At 46.6% G+C, this 26,980-nt stretch overlaps 1 protein-coding gene across 1 annotated transcript in view; it reads right to left on the reverse strand.

Moving 5' to 3' along the window:
* Ctnnbl1 (catenin beta like 1) overlaps positions 1–26,980 on the reverse strand; it is a 164,034-nt gene that overhangs the window by 83,689 nt on the left and 53,365 nt on the right. The window contains exons 4-7 of the mRNA XM_005363017.3: positions 26,028–26,167; positions 15,459–15,556; positions 8,618–8,711; positions 5,845–5,936 (exon numbers count right to left, since the gene is read on the reverse strand). Coding sequence (XP_005363074.1) covers positions 5,845–5,936; positions 8,618–8,711; positions 15,459–15,556; positions 26,028–26,167 — 424 coding nt within the window. The remainder of the gene's footprint in view (positions 1–5,844; positions 5,937–8,617; positions 8,712–15,458; positions 15,557–26,027; positions 26,168–26,980) is intronic.

Raw genomic sequence — 26,980 nt, forward strand, 5'->3', positions numbered from 1 at the left:
TGTTCCCTGGACCCACATAGTGGAAGGAGAGAAAGGACTCCAGCAAGTTGTCTCCTGACCTCTACATGTAGACTGTGGTGTGCACGTGCACATAACTAAATAAGCAAACATGTAATAACATTCTTTAAAAAAAAAAAAAACCCTTCTCTGCAGAGTTACTGTGCTAACCACGCAGCGTAGCAGGAAATCACCTGAGGCACAGTGTGGACTGTGGCTCCTGGCCTGGACTCAGAATGTGTGCCTTAGCATCTCAGCTGTAATTACCACCATGACAGGCTCTCGGGCAATGACTCTGCTCTCTAACCCAAGGTCTCCCACATGGCCATGTCTTCCTTCCAAGGTGGCTGCATTAAATGATCTGCACCGAATAAGCACTCTTAACAAGCGCCCAAGACTGCGTGCTCTACTCCAGTTGTTCAGGAGAGCTCCAGCTCCTGCTCCCTGCCACCATAAGGAATCTCCAGTTCACCCAAAGTTTAAAAACACAACCCAAACCAGAATTCTATCACCTTTTCCTTAAAACAGAAGCTCTCTTACTGAGAAATTGGCACAATGGAGAGATCTAATTAAGAAACCAAAATGTTTAGACATGAGTGTTCCCAGTCCTGAGCTTCAATGTGGAAGCAGTCTGAGGCAGCTTAGCAAGAGGAGGCTGCTTTGGAGAGACCCAGGCCCAAATTACAGGCTCTCCCACCCAACCCTCTTTCATGGGGACAGCCGCATGCTTTCAGCAGAGCTGTTTATGTGGATCAGAGACACACATGCATAGACTTAAAGAGTATTTCACAGGTGCTGGGCAGTTAATACATGAAAGTCAGCCCCAGCTGAGGAAAACGCAGAGATGATGGCAGTAATAAAACGGGAAGCTGGGCAGGTGGAAAGGGGAGAGACTAACTCTTCATGTCTAGCCAAAGATAAAACGTACCAAGGAAACAGCTTCTGTTTGAATCTCAGCCAGAGATTCCATGATATAAACTGCCAAATAATAAGAAATTTCATCAGAATGAGGAAGCAGGAGAGTCCACTAGGCAGGTACCATCTCCTCAATATTACAGTAAACCAGGGACTTGGAGCTGGTAGAGTTCCTCCATCGAGGATCCTGGCGATCCTAAGTCCTCCAGCGGTCAGAGAAGTGCAGAGTCGAGCATAGGTTTGTACTCATGGACGAGCCCTGAATAAAATTAAACTTCTCCTTGTGAGTTGCTGCTGCTTTTTTGGAAAGTAGAAAACAATTATGCTACCACCCGCAGCCAGAGGCTGGAGGTTCTATCTGTAGTTCACCTGAACACAGGTTGGGGTGGGGTTCAGCCACAGTGCTAGTCCCTTACAACTGTCAAAGCAACCTCCAGTCACCTAGGGCCAAGGAGCTTGCGTCAGCCAGCCACACTGGCCACTTAACTTGACCAGTTGTGAATGGATCAGCTTGTGCTGAATGTGGCAATGGTTCCTAGGGTGTTGATTTAACTGGAAACTCAGTGGGAACCCTAACTTCACTCTTTAGAAAGCTTCTGGTTTGGGTGTTATTTTCAATAGTACATGGTATTCTAACACTTGCAGCGCCCGTGTAAAAACCAATGCAATGTCTCTCCTGCCATAGACACTGCTCACTCGCTAATCCACCTAACACCATTCTCTGCAATAGGTCCCATCCTCCTTAGGAAAAATTAGAGAGGGGCCATTTGGTGGATGAAAAAAGCACTATGCTGCTAGGCTACCAGCACAAAGTGGCACCATCTGCATCTAACATGCCTGCCACCACTGCCCCTCAGTGAGAATTACTGAAGGATCCCTAAATAAATATGGGTCATCAGCCAAAATGGAAGGTTTACTCCAAAAAGAATTCTAGAATTTCAGCTCTGAGATTTTTCCCATCAACCTAGCTGTGAAGATTAAGTACAGCTGGGGGATCTAGACATCTGTAAGGAACTGTGAAAGAAAAGACTGAGGGAGATGGGAGAGAGAGCCAGGCCTGGGGTTTCTATTTAGGATATCTGAGGGAAGGAAGTCAGCCGGGTGATGAGATACCACTTTTACTTTCCAGATGAAGAAATGTGTCCCACCATGTGTGGCACAATTGTGGATAAATGATGGAATCCAGACCTGCTAACCAGGAGAAATCCATTAGGGGCCGATTTTCAGAAACCAGAATGGTAGATGGGCTGGAGGCAGAGCAGTGCCACGGGAGGCCATGGGAACACTTCCGGAGCTCCACCCGGGTTGGTTTGGGCAAGGCACTTAGTATCTGGAGGTCTTGACCTTTAGCTACACATCCACAATACAGTTTACACCCTTCCTTTCAAGTCTAAGAATGGCGCAGGCTATGAAAGAGTAGGGACTCAAGCTGTCTCACCCTGTTTATGGATATTTAAAAATACAGAAGGAAGAAAGGTACTGTGTCTGCAGAGACAGGGACATAAGCAAGACAGAGACTGACATTTTTAGGACAAAGGATAAGCAAAGGAGCTATGCAACAGGTGACAAGAGGAACGCTTCAGACTGAGGACTGAAAAGGCCAGACTAAGCCAGAAGCGGCCTTAAGCAGGCAGGAAGGTGGCCTCTGAAGCAGAGGAGTGTGCATCACGGCAGGTCGATGGACAGCCACTGAACACGAAGCAGCTTTCCCACTGCAGCAGTCTGGAGGATAAGGATGGAAAAGAGGCTTCACTTTCTAGAGCCCAGCAGATCTTAGCGAGGGGCATACACTAAAATCACACAAGGGACATTTTTAGAATACTAACAGTGGAACCTGAGATGGAGGATGTGCTGGCTAGTTTGTGTCAAGTTGAAACAAAGTGGTCATTGAGAGGAGAAAGCCTCAGGTGAGAAAAAGCCTCCATAAGACCAGGCTACAAGTAAGTCTGCAGGATGGTTTCTTAATTGGTGATTGATGGGGAGAGCCCCGCCCATTGTAGGTGGTGCCACCCCTGGACTGGTGGTCCAGGTTCTGTAAGAAAACAGGCTGAACAAGCCATGAAGAGCAAGTCAGTCAGCAGCACCCCTCTATGGCCTCTGAGTCAGTTCCTGCCTCCAGGTTTCCTGCTGTTGAGTTCTAACCTGACTTCCTTCAGTATGGACTACAACATGGAGGTATAATCCAAATTAACCCTTCCCTTCCCAAGTTGCTTTTTGATCATGGTGTTTCATCCCAGCAACAGTCCTAACTAGGACAGCAGAGCTGGGCTGTGTCCAGGAGATATGGTTTTTAAAGCTGCACTAGTGACCTGCTGAAGGCCCTGGCGCTCTCACATCAGTCTTCAGTGTCCTCACAGCACCAAAGAAAACAGGCCAGGGAGGTGAAGCACCACTGGCTGTAGCCACAAGCTTCCCAAGGGAAGGCAGGCTCCAGGTGTAGCCAGCTAGGGCTGTCTCCAAGGCTGACGCTGGTGAAGAACACAACATGCACCACTGTCTTGGGCTGGGGAATCAGAATGAAGCCTCTTCAGAATTCATGGCTTCTTGCTGGCCTCACCCTTCAGCCTGGCTCGCTTTTGTGAGCATTCCAAATGTTCCACCCAGCACAGGGCTTTTCTAAGGGGACTTGCTTCCCAGTAAAATAACCACATAGCAATTTAATGTTTAAATACAGGAAACCTTGAAAATGGTTTTAGATAGCAACAAGGCTATTCCTGTCCTGAGGATTATACGAATTTCTATGCCCTAAGGCAAAACTCAATAATAGCTTGCTAAAACAGCAAATGGCGTTCAGACTAAACACCCAAAGGTCTCAATTTCTCTTCCTATATAACCAATTCCAGAAAAAGAATGAGCAAGAGAGAAAGAGACAGAGGAACAGAGACAAAGAGAAAGAGACAGAGAGAGTGAGAGAGAACAAGAGAGAGAACGTTATTATGGCAAGTTTGAACACACTTCAAAGGACAGAGGAATTTTAAAGAATGATCCTTAAATTCATTAAGTCCCAAGGAACTGAAAAAACTTGTCCTGACTTCACAGAGAGAAACACTGTTAGATTATTTTGTGTGTTTTAAGTTTGGGACCATAAATTCCATCAGCAACCCAGGGTCCCGTTATCCATCCCATCCCATCGCATCAGTTTTGATTCTCCTTCCTCCACCACTCATCCCCTGAGTGTTTCAAAGGCTTACAAGAGGGGAACACACACTGAACACTAAGGAAGCAGGTGGGAAAGGAACTGTACAAGGATTAAGTGCAGTTTGAAGCCAAAGAACATCCGGACTCAGAAGTCAAAGGGAAATGCAAAGACGACAGTGTATGAATTAGCCGCCTGCTGGATACAGGCTGAAGGGGCAGGAGAAAGGGCTTGCAGGGGGCTCAGTGCACTGGGCCCTTCCTGGCAAATGTGCCTATCTCCACTGATAGGACCAGCTGGCCTTAGTATCCTTTGGTAGGTGTGTGTGGGTCTACACTGCAGGTTAATGGGAACCAATGGTTCTGTGAGTAAGGCTGGAAAAGACCTAGACTGTCAGGGCAGAGCCTTCCCCTTAGCCCTGCCAAGACAAGGAGAAGGAGCCTGACCTGACACATCTCAGACTTTCTGGATAAGCCATGATCACTTCAACAATCAATCACTCCTCCTCGAGTGTTCCTTCTTACCTTGCTAGCTGAGGACCACCACAGTAGCATATAAGATGCTGCCTCAAGCTAATAGCTTTGCCCTCCTTTTCTCATTTATTCTACGGGATAGCACTAATTGTTAGAAAAAAAAAAAAGGGTGGTGACACCGTGCTAAGAAATAGAATGAACCCAACAGACATGAGAACAAAGGGTACAAATGTGAAGCTAAAAAATGAACATGGACAGCTTTATTACTGTTTTGAGGCAGGTTCATATAGCCCAGGCTGGCCTGCAACTTGCTGTGTAGAAGATGACTTTGAACTTCTGATCCTTTGCCGGCACCTCTCATGTGCTCCCATTAAAGGTGTGTCCAGTCTCGTTACCCACTGAACTACTACCCCAGCCCGCGAATGGCTACTAAAGAGCCAGAGCCAACATACGTGTTCTTTGACTTTAAAATCGAAATTAAAACATCATAGCATCAGTTTTCACTTAGAAGTGTAAAAAGAACCTTAAGTTTGATAATGTCTGATGTTGTAAGAGAGCAGCAAGGAACCTTCTCACAGCAGTGGGACAATCTTGACAGGTGACAACTTTGCGACATCTACCTCAAGTGCTATGCACATACCCTTTGGCCTGACCACTTCACTTCTGGGGTTTATCAAGCAGATAAGTGGAGATAAGTGCATCAGAATAGTGTTTGGCTGTGATACTCACCGCAAACTGCTTACAACAGGCAAAACTTGGGGACGGAAGTATTTAAATTAAAATTGAGAGCTAAGCATGGGATGCAGCTCAGTTGTTGGGATGTTGCTGAGCATGCACAAGGCCCTGGGCTCAATCCCCACCACTGCATAGATTGGGCAGGGTGGCCTATAATCCCAGCACTTGGAAAGTAGAGGCAAGATTAGAAATTCAAAGTCTGCTGAGTTACAGGCCAGCCTGGGCTCCATGAATCCCTATCTAAAAAAAAAAAAAAAGAATAACTTTTGGTAGGTTTGTGCAATGGAATACTAGGCATTCATTATTAGTTCAGTGAAATAACAATCTGCATAAGGAAACATTAAATAATTCTTTTAAGGTCACTGTACAGAAAATTACTGAAAGAATATATATAATAGATAGTTTTAAGAAACAGAACTCAAAAAAATCTTTTAAAAAGGGAGGAAGGGGAAGATAAGCAACAAAAAGGGGACCAGAAGCTTCCCAGACTAGACCATATGGCCCAGGGCTGCCAGGCTCCATCAACACCCTGGCCCCAGTCACACCCAGAACCCAGACGTGTGAGTGGCAGCACCACTCTCCCCTTACCTTCAGCCTCTTCAACAGCCACTGCAGGAGCCCCTGCTGTGCGGCCTCTGTGCACATCTCCGGCCGGAACTCTGCCATGTTTTCCACAATAGCTGCAAGAGAGACACCAGTCACTGGGGAGGGCATCTCTGCTTCCACCTGCGGCAGGCCTGCTTCCCACAGCAGCCATTTGATTCCTTGTCTCACTTCCCTGCGTTTCTCCCAGCCAGATGCTGTGTCACTTTTACATTAACCAGGGAGTTGCTATGTTTTTTTTTTCTTCAAGTTATGTTACAAGTAAAAGTCATAACTGAAAATGATGGAATTCACAGAAGGGATGAGGGACAGGTTTTTATGCTAATAGAGCAAATCTGGAGCAGAGCATGAGGAGGGGTGGAGAGTGGCCTAACAAGGCCCACTTAGTCCCAGAGGTCTGCAGCCAGTCACGGACAGGGCAGAACCCTCCAGGGCAAGGCAGTCTCTGCCTTTCTAACTTCTCCATTCTAGTTCTCCCCCCCACCCCCACCCCCGCCCTCTGAATCACGTGGAAACCAGGACACTGTCAGGGAGGTGAGCATGATCTTCTTAATTGAACAAAATAATGTGTGCAAAGGGGAAAGGCCATGCCGGCAGAGTAGCTGCTAAGTTCCTGGAAGCAAGTAATTGGTCCTGCTATCTTCTACCATAGTCAAAGTGTGACTTAATGGGAAAATTAAAAATTAGGAGGCAAGGGGGAAAAAGCTATTACGTGATATGATATCAAGAAGAAGGGCATCTAAAAATTACTACTGTCCTTACCACATCCAATGCTTTCCTTCCCCTCAGGGCCCCTTTGCTTCCTGTCTTAGAATGAACTGGTCACTCTTACTGCTCTGTGTTCCCTAAGCACAAGGCCCGGAACATGCTGGGCCTGAATTCTGAAGGAGAAAGAGCTAAAGAAACCACTCTCACCCCCTTGCTCTTTCACCTAAGTCAGACTCCTCAAGGGCAAGTGAAGAACAGGGGGCGTTCACTGAGGGAGGGGACACAATGCTGTAAGAGTGAGCAGCGTAGAGACCCAAGAGATGAAACCGTCTCATTCAACTCATTCCTTCTATCTTGTTCTGCTTACACTCCACACGGCCTCCCGTTGCCCACAGGAAACAAAGTTACACTTCCTACTATGGTTCACAAGGTCTTCTAAACTCTGGACAGACTTACTCCTCCAGTCCAGCCACAACCCCACTTCCTGCTCTCATTTTCCAGAAGCACAGTCTCAACTTAGCAAAAGATACTCCTGACCCAAGACAGCTCCACTCTTCCTCCACTGGCAAAGGTGCCTAACTTACTTCTTAGTCAGCCCCAGTCAGCTCCCTTGCAACAATTTGAGGCCTTTCCTCCCAGCCCCCATGATGCTTTTCACTGACTCTAATTACAGCTCTTGTCACCAACACTCTTTCCTCTCTGATATGGACCTGCCCATCAGACCGCCTTGTGTTAGCCATGTCTAACTCATCCTGATCTATTCTAGCTCCCAGCGCCATGCCTGACAAACACTGGGCACCCAAGGAGGGGGCAGGGATGAGGATGAGTACTGTGGTGGATGCCTATGTGGAAACCACGGATCTTCCAGACCCATGCTTTGCCCATCACACCAGGGCCTTTTAAGCCAGCTAAGACTTTTGATAAGCTTTCAATGTTGCAAAATCCAGCATTAGGCTAACAGATGGCAATGCCAAACTCTGCCTCTACACTACAGCCAGCCCCCAACCACAGGCTGTTGTGTTTGCCTCACTTACTCCCTGGGTGCCCATCTTCCCTCTTCTTTACAATAATCCACACTGAAGAGTCTAGAACTGCAAGGGAAATCTGCGGCAAACACAGAGGAGCCAGGAGGGAAACTAATCTCATCGAAATTTCTGCTTCCACTCGGCCTCCTTCATTTCTGGAGATCTGCTCGCAGAGACGCCACAGCTGGCTTTACGCGACGGTGGCCAGTGAGGAAGCAGCGTGCTCAAAGGCACAATTCTAAATAGGCCACCAGCTTGGCAACTTTGCAAAAGGAGAAACTGGAGAGATTTGAGGGAAAAGGGAAAGAAAGGGACTGTAGAGGAACCCACTGACGTGAACAGGACACGGGGCGGCACTTCGACTCATTTAACAAAGTCGTGTGGCTGAAGAAGACAGGGAAACATTAGCTCTCCCCAGGGCAAATGCCTGTCCTGCAATGTCCACAGTCCTGCCGACATTGCAGCTCCACTGAAGGAAGGTGGGAGAAGCCAATATAAAATCACCAACAAATCAAAGCCTATGCTTCCTGGGGCAGGGCTAGGGCCCGCAAGGATTTCATCTTAACTTTTGGAGGTAAAGGCTTTGATGGAGAGACGGTTCTGTGGTTAAGAACTCATATTGCTCTTGCAGAAGATCTGGGTTTGGTTCCTAGCACCCATACCAGGTGGCTCACAACCACTTATAACTCCAGCAGAAGGGATCAAAGAAGGATTTTCTGGCCTCCATGAGGATATGCAAATGCTCCCCAACATACAGCTACACATGACTAGAACACAGTAAAATCTTGGAATAAAGTTTAGGAGCCAGCGTGTTTTCTCTTGGAAGGGAACCTGCTTAGTGGATTTCAGCTTTTATTGCCTATATGCCAAACCAAAGCTGAGGTTATATGAAATGAACACACACACACTTCTGAAAATGCAGTTTTGGAGCACAGGGGAGGAAAAACAAAAAACACTTGGTTGTTGACTGGCTTATAGAAAAGGGAAGCAAATAGCATGCTCTAGCTTAGATGCCTGCCGCTCACCTAGGGTGTTGTGGACGCCGTCAGCCTCCTCCCTCACGGATTCATCCAGGCGCTCCAGATTCTGCACCAAGAGTGCTACCACCTGCCCGTCCACCTGCAGAACAGAGAAACAAAGGAAGAGAAGGCTGCATCACAAATCAGTCTCCACATGCTCCCGTTTCCCCGTCACAGCTCCGACTGGAATGAACAAACTGAGTGCAGAACTGGCAGTCTGCAGTGCTCTCTCTGAGGTACTCTGTGGCAAGGAAGTGCTAAAACCGTTATTCCTAACAGGGTGGGCAAACCAGAGTTGAAGGAGGCAAAGGAAAATTCAAAGGTTACAAAGTTGGTGAAACACAAGGTTTTCATGTTCATTCTCCCATTCCACCTCCCCCAATCTCTGCCTCACATGGCGCAAACAGTGCATGAGGCATTTGGGCATAAAAACATACTTTTAGACGCTGGAGCTGTGGGGTAGGAGGGAGTGCCACTTACAACTGGCTGACCTCAGAATTCCGTGTTCAACTCCTACATTCTAACTTTACATGCTAAACTTTTATAAAAATCATTAGTTCTGAAGAATTTCTAGCTCCTTCTTAAAAAAAAATAACAATAACATGTCCAAGTGTCTTATGTCGAGACTACATGTAACATATAAATTACTGTGTATCTTACTTGTTCACAACTTTTGAAGCAGGTAGGAGATCCAGAGTAGCTATATCATACGACCAATAGTGCACAGCTGCCAGGAGTGACAGCCAGAGCCAGGCTTCCTTATATGACCACCTGCACAACCTGGGTCCTGTGTGACTGCCTATGGGTAACCCCAGGGCAGGGAGGAAGGGAGGGAGGAAGGGAGGGAGGGAGGGAGGGAGGGAGGGACGGAGGGAGGAAGGACTAACCCACTTCTCTCTTCTTGGAAAGCGACTGTTCAGCTAAGACAGTTGTAATCAGACATCCAGGAAGTCATGCCTGCCATATACAGTATCCCCCTTCCCAATGCCTTGCTTGCCTTATGTAGGAAATGAGGATAAAGAATTCTATAGCAATCTCAGGAAAATGTGGGGTGCTATTCTTGGTTAAAGGAATGACTCAAGATGAGGAGCAAATTTGCATTGAGCTCTATACTCAATCCATGCCTAATCATCCACTAGTCACCCCACTAGCAAAGAAAAAGCCAAGTTCTTTTTTTTTTTTTTAGTTTTTCGAGACAGGGTTTCTCTGTAGATTTGGAGCCTGTCCTGGCACTAGCTCTTGTAGACCAGGCTGGCCTCGAACTCACAGAGATCCGCCTGCCTCTGCCTCCCGAGTGCTGGGATTAAAGGTGTGCGCCACCACCACCTGGCTAAAAGCCAAGTTCTTTGACAGCAACCCCTCACCTCGTGCACCTTGGCAAACTTCAAGGTCTTGAACAACTGTGCACATAGCAGATGCCTGAGAAATCTTACCTCATCAAAACAAATTGATGCACTGTGTGCACCATGATGGGCTTACAGACAGTATTCCATCTACCCTAGCATACAGCTCACAACTCTCTCAGAGACACAACAAAGGTTCAGAGAGGTTAGGCAGCCTGGCCAGAGTCACAAAGCTTGGTAGCAGAAGTGATCGACTCTATTACTTTGGTGAGAACAGAAAGGGAGAGAGAAAGAAACAAAAGCAGTGAACACATGTCACCAATACTTTCTGAGCCTTTGGGTGGAAAGCTGGCACTTGCCGGATGGTGGTGGCACGCGCCTTTAATCCCAGCACTCAGGAGGCAGAGGCAGGCGGATCTCTGTGAGTGTGAGGTCAGCCTGGTCTACCGAGTGGGGTCCAGGACAGCCAGGGCTACACAGAGAAATGCTGTCTCGAAACACTCCCACCCCCTAAAAAGAAAGCTGGCTCTCTACAGACCTGGTTCAACAAAGCCTAGGATGGTAGAAATGACAAAAGGGACAGATGCCGAGTAAGGCCTCTTTGTTCCTTCTATGTGAGACTCAGGGACAATGTGTAGACATGGTGAAAACCTGAAATTATTGACCCGTCTGCACACCCAATCACAGTGAATGGAGCTTTCTAAGCTCTCGGCTGTGCCTTAGAGGAAGGGACAGGGAGGGAGCCCACTGTTGGGGGCCTGGCGCCCGACTGGGAGGACTGCGGCACAGAAAGAGACGCCTCCCTGTTCTGTCAAGAGACTTGCAATCTTGCTCTTGTCTCATAGCCAACATGAACATAAAGTGTTTCCTTTAATAAACTGAAAAAATTGTGCATGGGGAAGGAATCAGAAACATCTGGGGGGTGAGCACAGACCATGTCACACTTGTTTTTTTCCTAACCCACTCTGATTGGCATAATCTCCACCAATCCTGAAGTGGCAGACAGGACAGCTCTGCTGGGCAGCAGGCGGCTTGTCACTCCTCTAGACTGCATGGCAGCCGGCTCCTGCTGCCAATGGCCACTTTATCTGCATTATCTGTCTCTTTCCTTGACTCTTAGTTATGCTTCCCATCTCTGCTGTCTGGAAGCTGGAGGAGATGGTGGCGGTGAGCATCGCACTTAGATCCTAGAGCCGAATGGATATGGATGGTGTGTGTCTGGCTGGAGGAAAGTCTTTTTTCTTGTTACGGAAATCTAACTTCTAACAGGCAGACTTTTTAAGCTTGCAAAGTGTGAAACTCGATGTTTAGCTGGGTTAGATGCAATTTTATCTGATTGCAGGCGGGCCAAAAGCAGTCAAAATACATTTAGCTCAGAAACTCCTTAGAAAAGTATTTGTATTATGCATGGCTCTGGAGTCGCCTAGTAAGAAGTGCAAATTAGCATTCTGTCTACTTCCTCCAGCCCCCAGGCCTACATTCAATTTTCTGGACCTGTGACCAAATCTGAAACTAAAAACAAATCCTGCTTGGGGATTAAAGCAGCAGCCAGAGCAACCCTGGCTTGGAAATGAGGACTGTCTGAGGCCTGGCATTTTCTGATGAGTGTCCAGTTATTTCTGCTTGTTAGCAGGTGCCCCAACAGCAGGTCTCACCCTGACAAAGTTCGAGGGCATGAGCTGACATCTTTTTCCACTTGACCAAAGAGGAAAGATATAATACAAGAGGAGGAAATAAGGAACCAGACAGATGAGAGGGGGCTAAGAGGATTCCTTCTCCACCTGGCCCACTCTACAACACTCAAGAGCCAGATTGGAGTTCTTCCGCCCACTATGAGTTTCAGAAATGTCATGCTTAAAAAAAAAAAAAAATAACCCCCAAACATGTGGAATCTTGATCAAATAAGTTTTGAATGTTATAATGCTAAAAGCAGGCCTATTGTCACCTCTTGAGCCCTGGGCCTCCACTCCTGCCCTCCCTCCCCCTCCTTACCCATAGCTGCCCGTGTGGCTCTTCTAAACATCTAGGCAGACATTGCCAATTCCGTCTACCATCTGTCCGTGCAATCTCAGGACTCAAGGACTCAGAACTGCTCCCCACACCTGGGTGCACCCCATCAGGTGGGCCCTCTCGTTCTCTCCCTGTTCCAACCTCAATCTTGCCTTAGTCTCCTCCCTGTCCTACCCTGCTCTTGGTCATTTTGAATGTCTGGCTTCTTCCTGTACCCAGAACTCAGGAGCACCAGATATAATCTGACCTGCAGGTACTCAACATTACCCCATTCCATTTTAGTTCCCTCAGTGACCATGATGCACTGTCTCCCTATTTCTGCCTCACCCTCCAAAACCAGGGATCCCATCAGTCTCACTCAGAGCTACAACTATCCAGTTTCTAGCATCAAGAGCAAGTCAGCATGCAGTGTGGACCAAGTGGATGGAGAACAGACCCTGCCTTCTAGACATCCTGCTCTCCACCTTCATTACTGGTTTGCTTTTCTTTTCAATGAAACCTCCATCTTTGGATGTCTTATTTAGACCTGTCTCACCCAAATACTTAAAAACAATTACTCAAAATGCTTTCTGCAACATTTTTTGAACTGAAAAATGTTTAAGTTCAACAAACATCCACAAACGTGCCACCGCGTGGCAGATGATGCTCGTCACCATCCCTTGGCATTTACAACATGGCCAGCAAGTAGTGGATGCTCTAAAGATCTTTAAATGATGCAGACTCTTCACGTCTACACTGTGACAGACACAACTGTTACCTCTACTTTGCAGACAAAACGCAGAGTGAAAGGTTAGGCCATTTGCCCAGGGCACACAGTGAGTGGCAGAGCTGCAGCCTTGACCAGTGTGGTTACCACTTGGAAAGAAAACTGGTCCACAGATACTATAATCCAATGGGGCAAGTTCCCAGCGACACACTCTGCTGAGGAGAGAAGAGCTGAGGCTGGAGGAGGCTTGACGGGATGAAGTGAAAGGTCCCAGAAAGCCCAGGGAGGCACTCACTGCAGGCCATGGCTGTCTGGTCACTGCACTGAGGAAACACGTGTCTGCAGAGGGGTGAGCCAGGGAGTTCTCACCAATGCAATAAACCTCACATCTATGATCTCCAGAGAAGTCCATCTTCCAGGCTCCTAAATTGATTTGTTCCAAAGCACAAATACTCCCTTTGTGTATACAGAACAGCAATGAATGTGATCCAAAATTTAAAACCCCAAAGATTCCCAACAATGCCAGGCCAGCACTTTGTTCACAAATGTGCTACTCTATTGCTGGGGACTTCCAACTGGGAAAAAGACCAAGGCAATAACTGCAAACTGCAAACCACAATAAATCCTGCCACACGCCCTCTAGCCCCTGCTCCAGTGATTCCAGGCTTCTAATACTGGCCCCAAATTAAAACTATGAAGACAACTCAACCCTAGTAATATGAGAATACTTATCAAACTTCTTCCTCAATGTGGCACAAGGGCGAGATAAACGGGAGCCCACTCGCCAGCTCTGCTCACTGATATTTACCGATGGCGTCTGAGTGCTAGCACACAAGCAAATAATATATTGGACCCCAGAATCCTCAGTGAGTGAGAGGCCCCACCAGGATAAAGCTGTGAGAGTCAAAATCTTAAAAAATAATATAATCATAAAAAACCCTAAACAAACAGGAAATCCTGCACAGCAGCTACCTAACGGCTCCCAAGCCTGAGGATGAACGGTTTCCTTCCAGACAGACAATAAAATCTACGAGATGCAGCCTTTGTTGGTGGGCTTGGCAACACAGAGACACAAAGGGGGCTTTTGTGCGAATCGCTGCTTCTGTGTAGGTTCACAGCAGCCGCCTGGCTAGCTGTTCCTCTCTCATCTTCTCTATTCACACAGGCAAAGGATGGTAATTAAAACCAGCCCAGGGACTAGGCAGGAAGGCGCACACAGGGCCACCGTAATTAACCTCTGGAAGGTAAGACTGCACAAATGACACTGTGGGGACACAGTGCGGGAGGGAAGTGCCACAGCCTTCCTATAGATGTCCCTCAAAACAGAAGGCCACCCGGAAGAATTCTTCCCTTTCTGTACTGTGGTTCCAAGGAAAAATAAAGGTTCCAAGGCCCATGAAAGTGGTAGCTCACTCTAAGAAGGCGCTTGAAAGGAAAACAGCCATAGAAATTTCCATGCTAGCTGCACAGAGCTCCGCTGGACTCCATCGAGCTCCGAGACAGCCCTTCATCTCCAGTGGGTTCACAACCCCTCCACTTACCACCTCAGCAGTGTGCTCGCTGTGGGGAAGATCTGGTGTTGAGAACCTTAAGGGAAGGGGGAGGCTGTGCTGCACAGGGGTCTCCTAGGTACCAGGGTTCTCAGTCCAGCTACCCTGATCCCACAGTCCTGTCAGCGGGGCCAGAAGGCAGCTTAATGACATCTGTATACACCTACCATGTGGCTTCAGTGCTTTCCAGGAAATTACATTGCACAGAAAGCAGCATTTGCTACTATTCCCGTGAGAGAGAAGAGGCAGGAGAGAATAAAAGAAAAAGGGGGAGGGCCAGAATCCCGAGGAATGAGTGGATGGATCCACCAGGATTAGGGTAAGAGGTTAGACCAGAGCCACAGACCAGATCCACTGCCACCACCGGCTAGCTGTGATGCCTATTCATCCGGGAGCCCTCCCTGATAGTCAGGACACACAGGCCTGGCTGAGGGGCCCGGCAGGAGGAGTCCACTTGTCTCTGGGCGCCCTTATATGTCAAGCTGGGACCAGGTGGACAGGGCTTGCCTTGGCACTGCCTGGATAATGGCTGTGGCAGTGAGTGAAGTCTGAGGCTTTGCCTTGGCCACACATGGTGATCCAAGTCTTTAATCCAAACACAGAGGACGCAAAGACAGGGAATTGTGAGTACAGATCTCTGAAAGTTTGAGGTCAGCCTAGTCTACATATCAAGTTCTAGGCTAGTCAGGGGCTAACCTATCACAAACTCAACTAGACATGGGCATAGATACAGTTCTTACCTACAAGAGATCTCAGGTTTGCTTGTGTGCTTTTAACATTCTCCCAGTCTCCCTAATGACCCATCTTGTGTAAAATAAGGAACACTATCTGTCCTTGCTGCAAACATCTGTGAGATCTCTCTGTCAAAAGATTAGCAGCAACCCAGTGAGAGAGGGCAAGACATGGGATCAGAGATGGACCAGAGGCTATGAGTCCAGCTTTGACCACAGAGATGCTGCTCCACCTCTTCTGCGCCTCAGCTTCCGAGAGGATGTGGTGAGGGGGAAGCAGGGCTAAGGGATCGAAGAAGTCCTGCCTACAGCACCAGTTAATAGATGCTGGGCTTCTCCAGGCTCTTCCCTCAGTCCCACAGAGGGAAGTACCCCACCGGCTGCATTTCTGCTCTCACCTGTTCCATCCAGCCTCAACACAGACTTCTATGGATGCTACTGTGCACAGAGGCAAGGCTAAGGCCAGCACCTTCCCATCCCTGAGTACCCAGAGGATGAGCCACTTACCAGAGCATCGATGAGGACTTCTGCCCCTTCTTCACTCTCGTGGAGGGTGTCTATGTCTGTGAGCTCCTGAAGCAGATCGACCACGGCTATAGACACATGTGACGACTGTTAAGGACATTCCAGGCACATTGAAGTCCTACTGGCATCTTGGCAGATTTTTTTTTTTTTGGCTCCCTTTGGTTAGAAAGCTACTTTATCACTGCATAACTTTTTTTTTTCTTTCCCAAGACAGGGTTTCACTGTGTAGCCCTGGCTGTCCTGGAACTCACTCTGTAGATCAGGCTGACCTTGAACTCACAGAGATCCGCCTGCCTCTGCCTCCTGAGCACTGGGTCTAAAGCTGTGCACCACTGCCTAGTTATCACTGCATATATTAGCACACTCGGTTTTACTAGTTTTACTATCATCCTTCCTCCTTCAAGGGGGTCTCAGTGAATGCAGCTGATTCCCTTACATCCTAGTTTGTAGGTCTACTGCATTTTCACAAATTTCTAAGCTTTAAATAGATCATGTGGAGAAGCTGCATTTCCAGCGTCTTTACCCTCATCTCATAACTTCAACTTCAGAGACAGCATGATCGGACCTGACTGACACAGCTGTCTAGCAGGTCGCTTCAGAGGCCAGGGCAGGACAAAACTGCTGGGAAATGTAGAGCAAAGGGTTTCCACGGGCAGCACTGGGACCCAGCTGCACGCCCCTCAGTCCACACGAAGAAGGCAAGCAATGGGGCTGGACAGAGGGTAACTGTTTAGCGCTGGGCATTGTTCTTGCACAGGACCCAAGTTTGGTTCTCAGAACCCACATCAAGTAGCTCACAATGCCTGTAACTCCAGCTCCAGGGGATCTAATGTGTTCCTCTGGTCTCCACAGGCACCTGCACACATATGCTCCCTCCCACAATGACACAAAGTAAATTTTTAAAATGTGTGCAATAGAATCTAAACATGGGCAAACAGGAGAAAGAACAGGAAGTAGAAGCAAAAAGAAGCATGAAAGAGGGAAACAGGGAATGATTTTTGAAACCGGAAGGCAGAACTAAGCTTTCTTTCTGTTGAAAACTACCGTTCTCCGTCTCTCTCATCTTGCTCACATAACCTGAATTCACTGAATGTCTGCAATTAATAAAGCACTGCAAAGCGGTGAAGACAAATCCACTCATTGTTCTGGTCCTCAGTCCCCACATCTCTGAATGATAATCAGACATTTTAAATCACGTACCTACGACAAGACGAGACATGCATAGATGAGGGTACAGGCAGTGGACTGTACAACCCTGACCTGGGCTGGGATATTAGGGTATTGCTAAAAAGACACTGGTCAGAAACCAGGTAACTACAAGCAGGTGAGGAAGCAAAACTACAAGAACAGAAGCAAAGTTGCTGGCATTCACAAAGACATGGAAGAGAAGCAAAGGAGAAAGGGAGAAAGTTCTAACTAGGTGAAGGAAGGGCTGCGTAAATAGACCGGCCTGGGTCTGGAAAAGCCTGGGATAAAACTGGACTCTCTGAACATAGCGGACAATGAGGACTACTGAGAACTCAAGAACAATGGCAATGGGTTTCTGATCCTACTACACACACTGGCTTTGTGAGAGCCTAGGCAGTTTGGATGCTCAACTTGCTAGACCTGGATGGAGGTGGGGGTTCCTTGGACTTCCCACAGGACAGGGAACCCTGATTGCTTTTCGGGCTGGGGGGGGGACTTAATTGGGGAAGGGGGAGGGAAATGGGAGGCGGTGGCGGGGAAGAGACAGAAATCTTTAATAAATAAATAAATTAAAAAAAAAGAGGGCTAGACAGAGTAGCTCAATGGGTCAGAACACTTGTTATACAATCATAAGGATCTGAGTTCAGATCCTAGTACCTAAATAAAAAGTCAGGCACTGGGGTGGAAGGGAGACAGGAGGATCACGGGACTTGCTGGCTGTTCGCTTAGCTCCAGCATTAGCAAAAGACCCTGTATCTTAGGAACAAGGGGAGAGGGATAGAGCAGGATACACAACACCCTCCTGAGGCCTCTATGAACGTGCACGCAGGCATCCACAGCACACACACATATACATATAATAAATAACATAGAAGATTTTTATTTTTAAAGAGAAGGAAAATGCTGTCAAGAGGCAAGTTAGGGCCTGTGCGGGGACAATAGCATGCGGTGAGAGCTGGGGTCAGGGTGTAAAGACGGTGGGAGGGCAGGAGCCAGGCCTCAAGTGGGAGGACCTGCCCCAAAGCTGCAGCACAGAGAGTGAAGAATCGGAGACAAGGTCAAGCCAGCCTAGCCAGGATACTCTTAGTAGCAACAGAAAGAAAAACAGAAGAGGCAGGACACACTGACAGGAATGGTGGTGCTGACTGCTAACTGATGTTATAGGAATTTTATGAGCATCCTTTGCTGAAATAAAAAAAAAAATTGAGATTTACTGACTAGATGACCATCATGAATAATTAAACTTTTTATGTCTCTTTTACTCTTAAAGGTGATATTTACTCAAACCACGAAAGTGCTACAGACAGTATAATGAGCTCACAGGTCTTTGGACAAAACTCTTGCACGTCTGATAATTGAAGTAACCAGAAAGCTGCTGACACAAAAGACCACAGGTCATTCCTGACACACAGTAAATCCAAACACACAAGTCACTTCAATTCAATTTTTAAAAAGCCAACAAATTAATGTCTAGAAACCCCAGTGCCATCCCACGAGCAGGAATTCACAGCTGTTCTCTGTGAAGGCTAAAAAGGTCATCACAAAGCTACCATTTTAAATAGCATCACTGGACCAGGGACTAGACACTGAGTTCTCACAACAGTGTTACACAATCAAGTGTGGTCCTCATTTCACAGACAAAAAAAGTGTAGAGTGTAAGATTATCACACCCAGAGGCACAAGAGCTAAGGTAGAGAGCATGCGAGGCCATAATCCGTGATCCTAACCATAGCGCCACAGCACGCCTTTCACATCAATGCAAGATTCAAACATGACCGGGCTCAGGCAAATTCTGGTTTACTGGCATTACTGCAATCATGGGAAATAAAGGCCTGGTATTTATGTCTACCATAACTACTAAAAGTCTTAGGAAAACAGGATAATAAGTTAATACAGCCTCATCTAAGAAACACCAACATTTAAAATTTCTCTCAAAAAGCTCTTATACATAACAGCCCATCTCATGCCTACTTAATCATCTGTCTACAGGATTAGGATCTGGATCCTTCTCAGTGAGTTTCATCATTCCACCCTTTGAACAGCAGCATGAACAATGACTTATAACTACTATGCATAATTGAGCTGGAGAGATGGTTCAGCAATTAAGAGCAGACCTGATTTTCCATGGGTCCTAAGTTCAATTCCCAGCAACCACATGGCGGCTCACAACCATCTGTAATGAGATCTGGTGCCCTCTTGAGAAAGAGACCTGGTCAGTCGTCCTCATCAACATAGACGGTGAAACCCAATATGGACAAGTTCAACAGAACTGTCATATATGGGCTGCCCACGCATGCTTCAGCATTGCTAAGGCATAAATTTCATTTCATTTCATTCAGTATGTATAATTATTCATAAAACAGATTCAAGACAAGATAGAATATAGGTGGTTACCAACTTAAAAAGGTTTTAACTTTCCACTTGCTGACTCTACTGAGGTGTGAATGGATATGCATTCCGTGAAAACTACACTGAGACTCTGGAATTTCATCTTCTCCACACTACTACTGACAAGCAGTCCAATAGTCTGCCTGATGCTGGGGAGCAGCCATGAGCTGTAGCTCCCGGCCAATCGTCTGCTCATGGAAGTGAATGCTCCGTACTGCACACACATTCTCTTGCACTAGGAGCACTACAGACACTTTCGTCTTAAAACATTTAGCTTAGTGATGGGTGTACTGAAACACAGCCGTACTGCAAGTCAAGAAGCAGTAGTGCACCTGGCAGGGTGACAGATGAGTCGGCAAAAGTTCCAGGTGGGGGTCATGACAACACTCAGCTTTGCTCTGATGAACTGGATGGTCTGATAGTTAACACCAGCCACATAACCTTGCACAAGTCAGCCTATGTCTTTGTGGCCTGGCTTCCTTGCCTGTAAAATGTGGGAGCTCATCTCTGCCCAGCTAAAGTCCCTGCATGGCTAGAGAAAACAAAAGAGCCCTGATCTACCAAAGGTCATGCAAGTTAAAACTCAGGAAACAGGAAAGTACTCAATGCAGATGGATAGTCTAGTCTCCCCCTGAAGCCAGAGCCATCACTGCAGACTTCATTCTTCAGACAGCTTCCACAGTCTAAAACCAAAACTAGCATACTACATTCTGTTTTCTGGGTCACACGGGGTTGGAAGACTAACTTCTGTTTTGCTTCTGAGGTCTTTGGGACTGAATCTTACTTATCTTTGCTTAGTCTCACACTACGTGCCAATGATTTACATTAAACCTAGGACCTTAGTGGGAAAATCTGTAACAGAGATAATTTTATATGGGAACCCAATGTCTTTCTAACATTTTACCAGTAAGTCATTTCATATAATATCCCAGTAGATTCTTTTTCTAGCTTGCTTTCCTGCTTCATTTGAGAATAAGCTATTCACCAGGTCTAACAAACACCTTATCCACTACGGCTTTTATATAAATCTTCAACTTTCTCAAAATAGCATTTCAGAAAGCCAGTAAAAAGACCATACTGTGACCATCAACTCCTCGGTAAAGTGATATGACCATAAGAGAGAAGATATTTGAAGACCAGAAATAGGAACAAAGACCAGAACTCAAGGCAGACAAGGAGCGCTCTACCACAGGCAGACCCCAGGCACAGTGCTCTACCACAGGCAGACCCCAGGCATGGGAGACAGGCTTCTCCATTGCAGTTACAATCTCAACTGCACAAGGTAGGCGCTCTGCCATCTAAGTGTAACAGGAAAATGGAGAGTCTGTCTCTCTGAGGATGACTAAAACACAGTTTGCCTGCTTTGTTTTGTCTTTATAGCCTATTTTGTCACGCTGAGTAAAAAGGCCACCCACCCACCCACTCATTTGCTCCCCCTGTACCAGCCCACTACTAGGGCAATATATTTGTAGAACAGCAAAATGGAAAAACCAGCTGGGCATGAACAGCTCCTAACACAGAGACTTCTGATCAAGAGCGGTGTTTACTCCTGCTGTGTGTTTTGGCTCTAAATATTTGGTTTGGGGCCTGATCCTCCTTAGTATTGGTACAGAAACTGTTAATCTTATTAATATCCACAAAGATGTGTCCACAAGGAACAAAGTTATTAAAAAAGAGGAAGAAGAATGAGATACACGAACAGATGGCTTTTTAAGTCATTTAAAAAAGACAAGCCAGTATGAATTCAGAGGATATAAGTGATTTAATGTAGCAAATGTGGTTTTCTTTAATAAAAATGTTTGTTTTCTTTGTGGGTCGGGTAGTGATTAGATATGGCTGGATTAATGCTGATGGATTTCAAACCCAGACAACACGGTTCTCCCCTTTGAAAACTGCAGCACAAAGTCCCCCAGACTGGGTCTGGATTCTTACTGATCCTAAATAGAACTGTGTGGAGAGAGCATACGCAGTCAACCCTGAATGCCTGCTAACACCAGTAGGCACCAGCACACAGCAGCAGAGGTGTCCAAAGCAGGCCACAACCACCTTAACCTCCTGAAGGCACGGGCTTTTTCACAGCTACAAATAAGATCAACGGTTTACCTAAGAGGGCTCTATTTTCCTGAACTGCCATTTGATTTTAAGCCGAATCTAAACATGCTCTTCGGAACATACCAACTGACTCTAGAAACAAGAGTGACTTACCAACAGGCATTATCTAGGAAGTCAGGTGACACATAAACGAAATAAGGAATTCTTTCTGTTGAAATTTTCAGTCTGGAAATATCAGAATGAGACTAGCTCTGAGGAGAACAACAGCTAAGATGTGTCCGTCTTGTTAGACAGCCTTGAAGGAGAGCAGCGGACAGGAACCGGCTCCCTCCCAGTCCAATTAGAAAAAAGCCCCTTGGCGGCTCCAACCTTCCCAGCCCTATTCTGGCTCACTAATGCTGGGTCTATAACACAAGGCACCCTAGACCACAGAGTACACCCTCTGGGATAATACAGCGTCTCAGGCAGTTGGTTCCACTTTAGCATTCCCAGACCAAACTGCTCAAGTTCAATTGATCCCTGCTGGTCTAAGAAAAACAAGTCTGCTCCTTTTCCAGATTCCCACAGTAATTCTTCACAAAACAGTAAGGGCAACTCCATAAGTTCTCTGGCTTGCTAAAGTCTGAGCAAATACTAATTTAGAAAACAAATGTTATTAAGCTCCACTCCCTAAAGCTGGCCTGCACAAAGAGGAGCTGTCCCATGGCCGCCAGGAAAACACTAACAAGTCTTTCCCTTCCTGCACATCCAGTTAATGTCACAATGAGATCTCTTTTTTTTTCTGAATCACAAGAGCAGGGGAGGGGGCAGAAGGAATAAATTCAGTTTAAATGGCCTGATGCTTTTTTATTAACGGAAAGAGAGCTTTGCTGCAGAACAAGAGGCACAGCTGCCTCCCTCCCTTCTTTCTAAATAAAGAATCTATGGCCCTGGTATCCCGGCACGTCTGTGATGAGTACAGGCCAGCAAGCACGGTAAGAACAACAGCTTCCACTGTCCAGGTAGAAATCACTGAAAATGATCAGAAACGTCCCCATCCATGGAGGCTTCCAATCTGTGAGCCCCAGTTCCTGACCCGGTCCCAAGCCAGCAATGATGCCCCCCTCCTCAGAGCTCCCAGGGCATTTCCTGAGCATCTGGCTCCAAAGGCACCTGCCCCCCTCAGCACCAGGCAGTTATCTGTGTGCTTTGCCACTGGGGCTGTCTCCTCTTCCCAGTATGTATAACGGGCTTATCACACAACAGAAGAACCCGAGCCAAATCTACCATAAGAGAGTTCAGCGAGGCCACCCTGACAAACACAGCAAATGACACAGTATCAGGACACTTACAAATTTTCTGCCAGGGTGATTTTTTTTTTAAATTGTAGCAGAAGGGGGTGACCAGCTACCATCTGTGATTTTACTATTTTACCTTCTTATTGTCTTATTTCTCTTTATTCTTTCAGGCAAATTGGGAAAATCTGGCTTTCACTAGGCCATAACCAAACTGTTGTTTAGTAATACCTGAGAAAACTATCTTTCACACCTTTGGTTATTTTGGGGGGGCGGGGGTGTCAGGGAAGGGTGTTGGTACTCTGAACATGTTCAAATAATTTATGCTATAGGAAATGATTTTAAAGCACAATATTTGAAGAGCAGCAGCTGTTTGGTGCCACCTCAAGCTTCCTCTAAACACATTTAAAGGAACGCTTCATGCCCTGTAAGGTGGGTTCCCTCCCTCTCTCCTCACAGACCAGAGTTCTGCAGCCGTGGCTGGGCTCCAGCCTCTGGGGGGACAGCCAGACAGCTGACAAGCCCTCGCCAGCGGCAGTGGTGCAGAAAGCCGGGATCAACTCTGCAGCAGCTCCTCACGCTTGAAAGGCCTGAAGGACGAGGCACAAGCTGTTGCTTCACATCCGCTGCCTCTTAAGGTTACAACAAACCAGACTCAGATCCAATTAAAATCCCCATCATTTATGTTTCCTCTGAGAAGGACAAAGCAAAGATGACCTGTGCTTGCTGGGAACACAACCAGCCATGTATGGTCCTGGGTAATAAATGAAGAGTTAAAAAAAGATTAAAAATTGAAGTCATGACAGCCATGAAATTGTTTATTCATGGTAAGGTGTTGTGGGCAGTTACAGCTGTACAAAAATAAATTGCTAACAACCGTTTCTTAAAGAATTTCCATTACAGATCACAGATAAGACAAGGGGCGGGTGTGGCATTGGGGGAGATCACCCTCCAATGCAGTAGGTACGATAGCTGCAAGTTGCAAGGGCTCCCCCTTTCCCGAAATCACTTTCGAGAAAACTCGTACTTTGAAGAGGATGACATTTACCCTAATTGCTGCATCTAATTAAAATTAAGGTAATTAAAAATATTTCAAATGCACTTTAAATGTGATGTAGGGCATAATTAAAAATCAGATTTTAAAAAATATCATTAGGGCAGTTGGGTAAGGGCTGGCAGAAAGGAGGGGGAAGAATGGCTGGGCTCTGGGGAAACAGGAGGGAAATGGCAGTTCTGTCAAAAACATTATAGGGAGATATGGTTTTTCCCTTTTTAAAGACCAGAACGCACCAACTTGAACATCTGTGCCCTTGCCTTTCCCAAGAACGCGGATGTCGAACAGTGTGGCTCACGTCAGTCTTCTCCCCGGCAGGACTGGGCCGGTGAATCAGAAATGTCAGCAGCTTGCAGCACTGCTACTATTGTTCTGAATTACCAGGAAGGGAAGAAAGAATGAGGGCCAGAGTTTCCAGAAACAAAATAGGAAATCTCTGTCTTAATATGCAGAGTGGCAGGTGACTACGCAACTCTGTCAAGGGCACAGGGAATGCCACTGGGGAGACAGACAGCAGGTATGCTACAGGACATACAGGGGCCAGGGACGCGCAGTACCAGCCTTGACCACCAGTTAGCTGCCCAACAGCCAGCTCATATGCTGCCTTGTAAGCATAAAGACCAGAGTTCAATCTCCAGAACCCACACCAAAAAACTGGGTGCAGTTGGGTGTCCCTGTAATCCTAATAACAGCAAGATGGAAGGTGGGGAGAGAGAGAGAGAGATCCCTAAAAGCTTGCAGGCCACTGAGCCTGGCCTATTGGTGAACCAAAGGTTCCTGAGCACTACACCTGAGGTTGTCTGCTGACCTCCACACATGCCCTGGACCCTGGCCCACCACACACACAAATAAAGACAATAAAAGGGACAATGAATCAAACAAGGCAGCAGGCTCCGTCTGGGAGGACTCTGCAATGTACTAGTCAGTATGTGAACCACAGGATGAAATTACAGCCAGACTGTGCTGTCGCTGAATTTCCCCTGGAGTGGGCCAGTCTTGTATCGAATACCTATAACAGTAAGAACAAATGTTTATATTCCCACCCCCAAATTCCTATGCTGAAACCTAATTTCCAGTGTGATGATCCTCAGAGGCAGGGACTTTGGGAAGTGAAGAGGGGAGGATCAGTATCCTCATAAAGAGACTCAGCAAGCTCTTCACCCCCTTACACCATAGGACACAACAAAAAAATAGCTACCTGGAACTAGGAACCCAAATTACCAGATTCCAAAACTGCCGGATGTTGGACTACCCAACATTAGAACTACAGCAAGCCACTTTAAATCATTTCTGAGTCACTTGGTCTACAGTACTTTGTAAGAACAGACCACGGTGCCTAAGATACTGCCCTTGACATGCTTATGAATTAATGCTACCTGAGCACCTGCAGGACAGACGGCACCAAAGGCCCAACACTGAGCTTGGCACCTAGCAGGCACTCATATGTGCCTCTCAATGAACTTGTGGGAAAACTCACTCGGAAATCAGCTGGCCCAGAATCCCACAGAAAACCCAGGCAGTTGTCAATCCAGGGATGGGTGTACTCATTCTTAACAATAACAGTATACAGAACATCAGAAACAGCTTAAGACTGTCTGCCCTTCAAGAAGACACATTAAAATTATTCACTGATTTATTTCTGTGAGAATTATCAGTCGGGAAAGAGCCTAGTCAGACATGCTCTCAGGAGAGAGATTACCAGAAAGATGAGAAAGACATGATGCAGGGGCAGATTTCCTGTGACGAACACTCAAACAGACTCACTACGTTTAACTCTCACCTGTGGAAATCTGGACTCAACCAGAACTGGAATCCATTTAACGACTATAACCCCATGCCCAGCACATAAAATACTGCACTGCAGCGACTGCACACAGGGCAACGGGCAAAGTATGAAAAGGTTTGGAAGTCACGACACAGAACATTCCTAAGTGCCTAGCAGGCGCCAGGAGTTCTATGTGACAAGTTAACGTCTCTGATTTTCTCGGTAGCACTAAGGGACAAGGTTGTCAACTCTAGTTTTGCGGGTGTAAATACCAAATTTTACAGAAAACGAGGCCAGGAATCAAGTCCACATTGTTGGTTTAGGTCTAATGTTCATTCAACAAATAGGAAATACTATTTGCTAGGCACTGATACCCAGTCTTTTCTTAAGGAACTAGAAAATAGTAGTGGACAAAACAGACAAGCTTCCCTATCCTCTGGATAGCCCGACAAGCATTCTGCCACGGTTCACTGCTTCCTCCAGCCTCAATCCACAGAGCCATCTGTTAGTAGAATGATGTCTACATCAACACTTTCAAATCTGTCTGGTCTTGCCTCAATAAGGAGCTTCCAAGTTCTGATGTGGAAAATTAATGCTGTTGGTGTATGAACGGTGTGTAGAGCACTAACACAGACCAGGACAATTAAGAATCTACTCGAGGCCTGTTAACAGACCCAGCTCAGGTTTTCAGATGAGTAAAGAGCAGTGTGTGTTTCAGAATGGAAACAGAATCGCAAACGTGACAGCACCCGTCAGCAGAGACAGACAGGCGTAGAGCGTAAACAGCTCTTCCCGTGTCAGCCTTCCGCCCGCACAGATCTGAAGGATATCTGTATTATCATGTCCCAGGAGGCCGAGAAGTGACTGCACAGCACTCAGCTCCACTAGAAGGTGGTACAGGTCTGGCATGGTGGCCACCACGTGCATCTCCTGAATGATGTCATTGAGGTCCAGTTCGGATTCCATGAACCTAGGAGGAAAGAATAGGACACGGTCACTGAAAGGCAAGGGGTACTCTCGCATGCGAGAGCAAACAGAAACACAATCTAGACTGACACAATCTGTCAAAATGTCTACGACGGACCAACCAAGAAGTCCACTCATCCAGACCTCATACTGTCACACAGTTTCCTTGGGAAATCGATTTCCTCATTACAAGAATCAATCTTGGATTCAGATCTCATTACAGGGGTCCCCTTACTCCTACAGCCACGGCTGCCTCTTAAGGCCCTCGAAGCATTCTGTAGCAATAAAGGATCTGCCCTCTAGTCCTACGGATTAGCTACCATTACCCCTTGGGGTGCAATCTACTCTGGGGCCCTGGACTGACTATGTCCTAATCCAAAGAAGGTTTCTCTTACTCCCCTTCAGATCAAGGCCTGTGGGAGCCACGAAGGATTTCTCATTTTCTAGATGCTGAAAGCTAATCAGCCACTGGAATCAAGAATTCATAAGGAACAAAACCTAGAATATATTTTGTTAAATACTCATAGTTAATACCCTTCCATTGTTTCTCCTGTCATTATTTTTAAACACTTACATATATATTTTATAATTATAAGATATTACTTTTCACAGAAAACTAGAAAAAAGAAAGGGAAGCTATTTAAAAGTACACAAAAGTCATCCGTATCCTCTGAGCCAGAGATAACCACTGATGATATTCCAGTGGGTTTGGGTCATTTTTCTCAATTCTTAGCCTTTCACCCACAAAGCATCTCTGGTCTACGCTCAATTTTACTGCTGCCGTTAATACCACCTACACATTCCGTACAACAGGGTG

Source organism: Microtus ochrogaster, linkage group LG8, assembly GCF_000317375.1.
Source record: "Microtus ochrogaster isolate Prairie Vole_2 linkage group LG8, MicOch1.0, whole genome shotgun sequence".
In the NCBI taxonomy this organism is placed as follows: Eukaryota; Metazoa; Chordata; class Mammalia; order Rodentia; family Cricetidae; genus Microtus; species Microtus ochrogaster.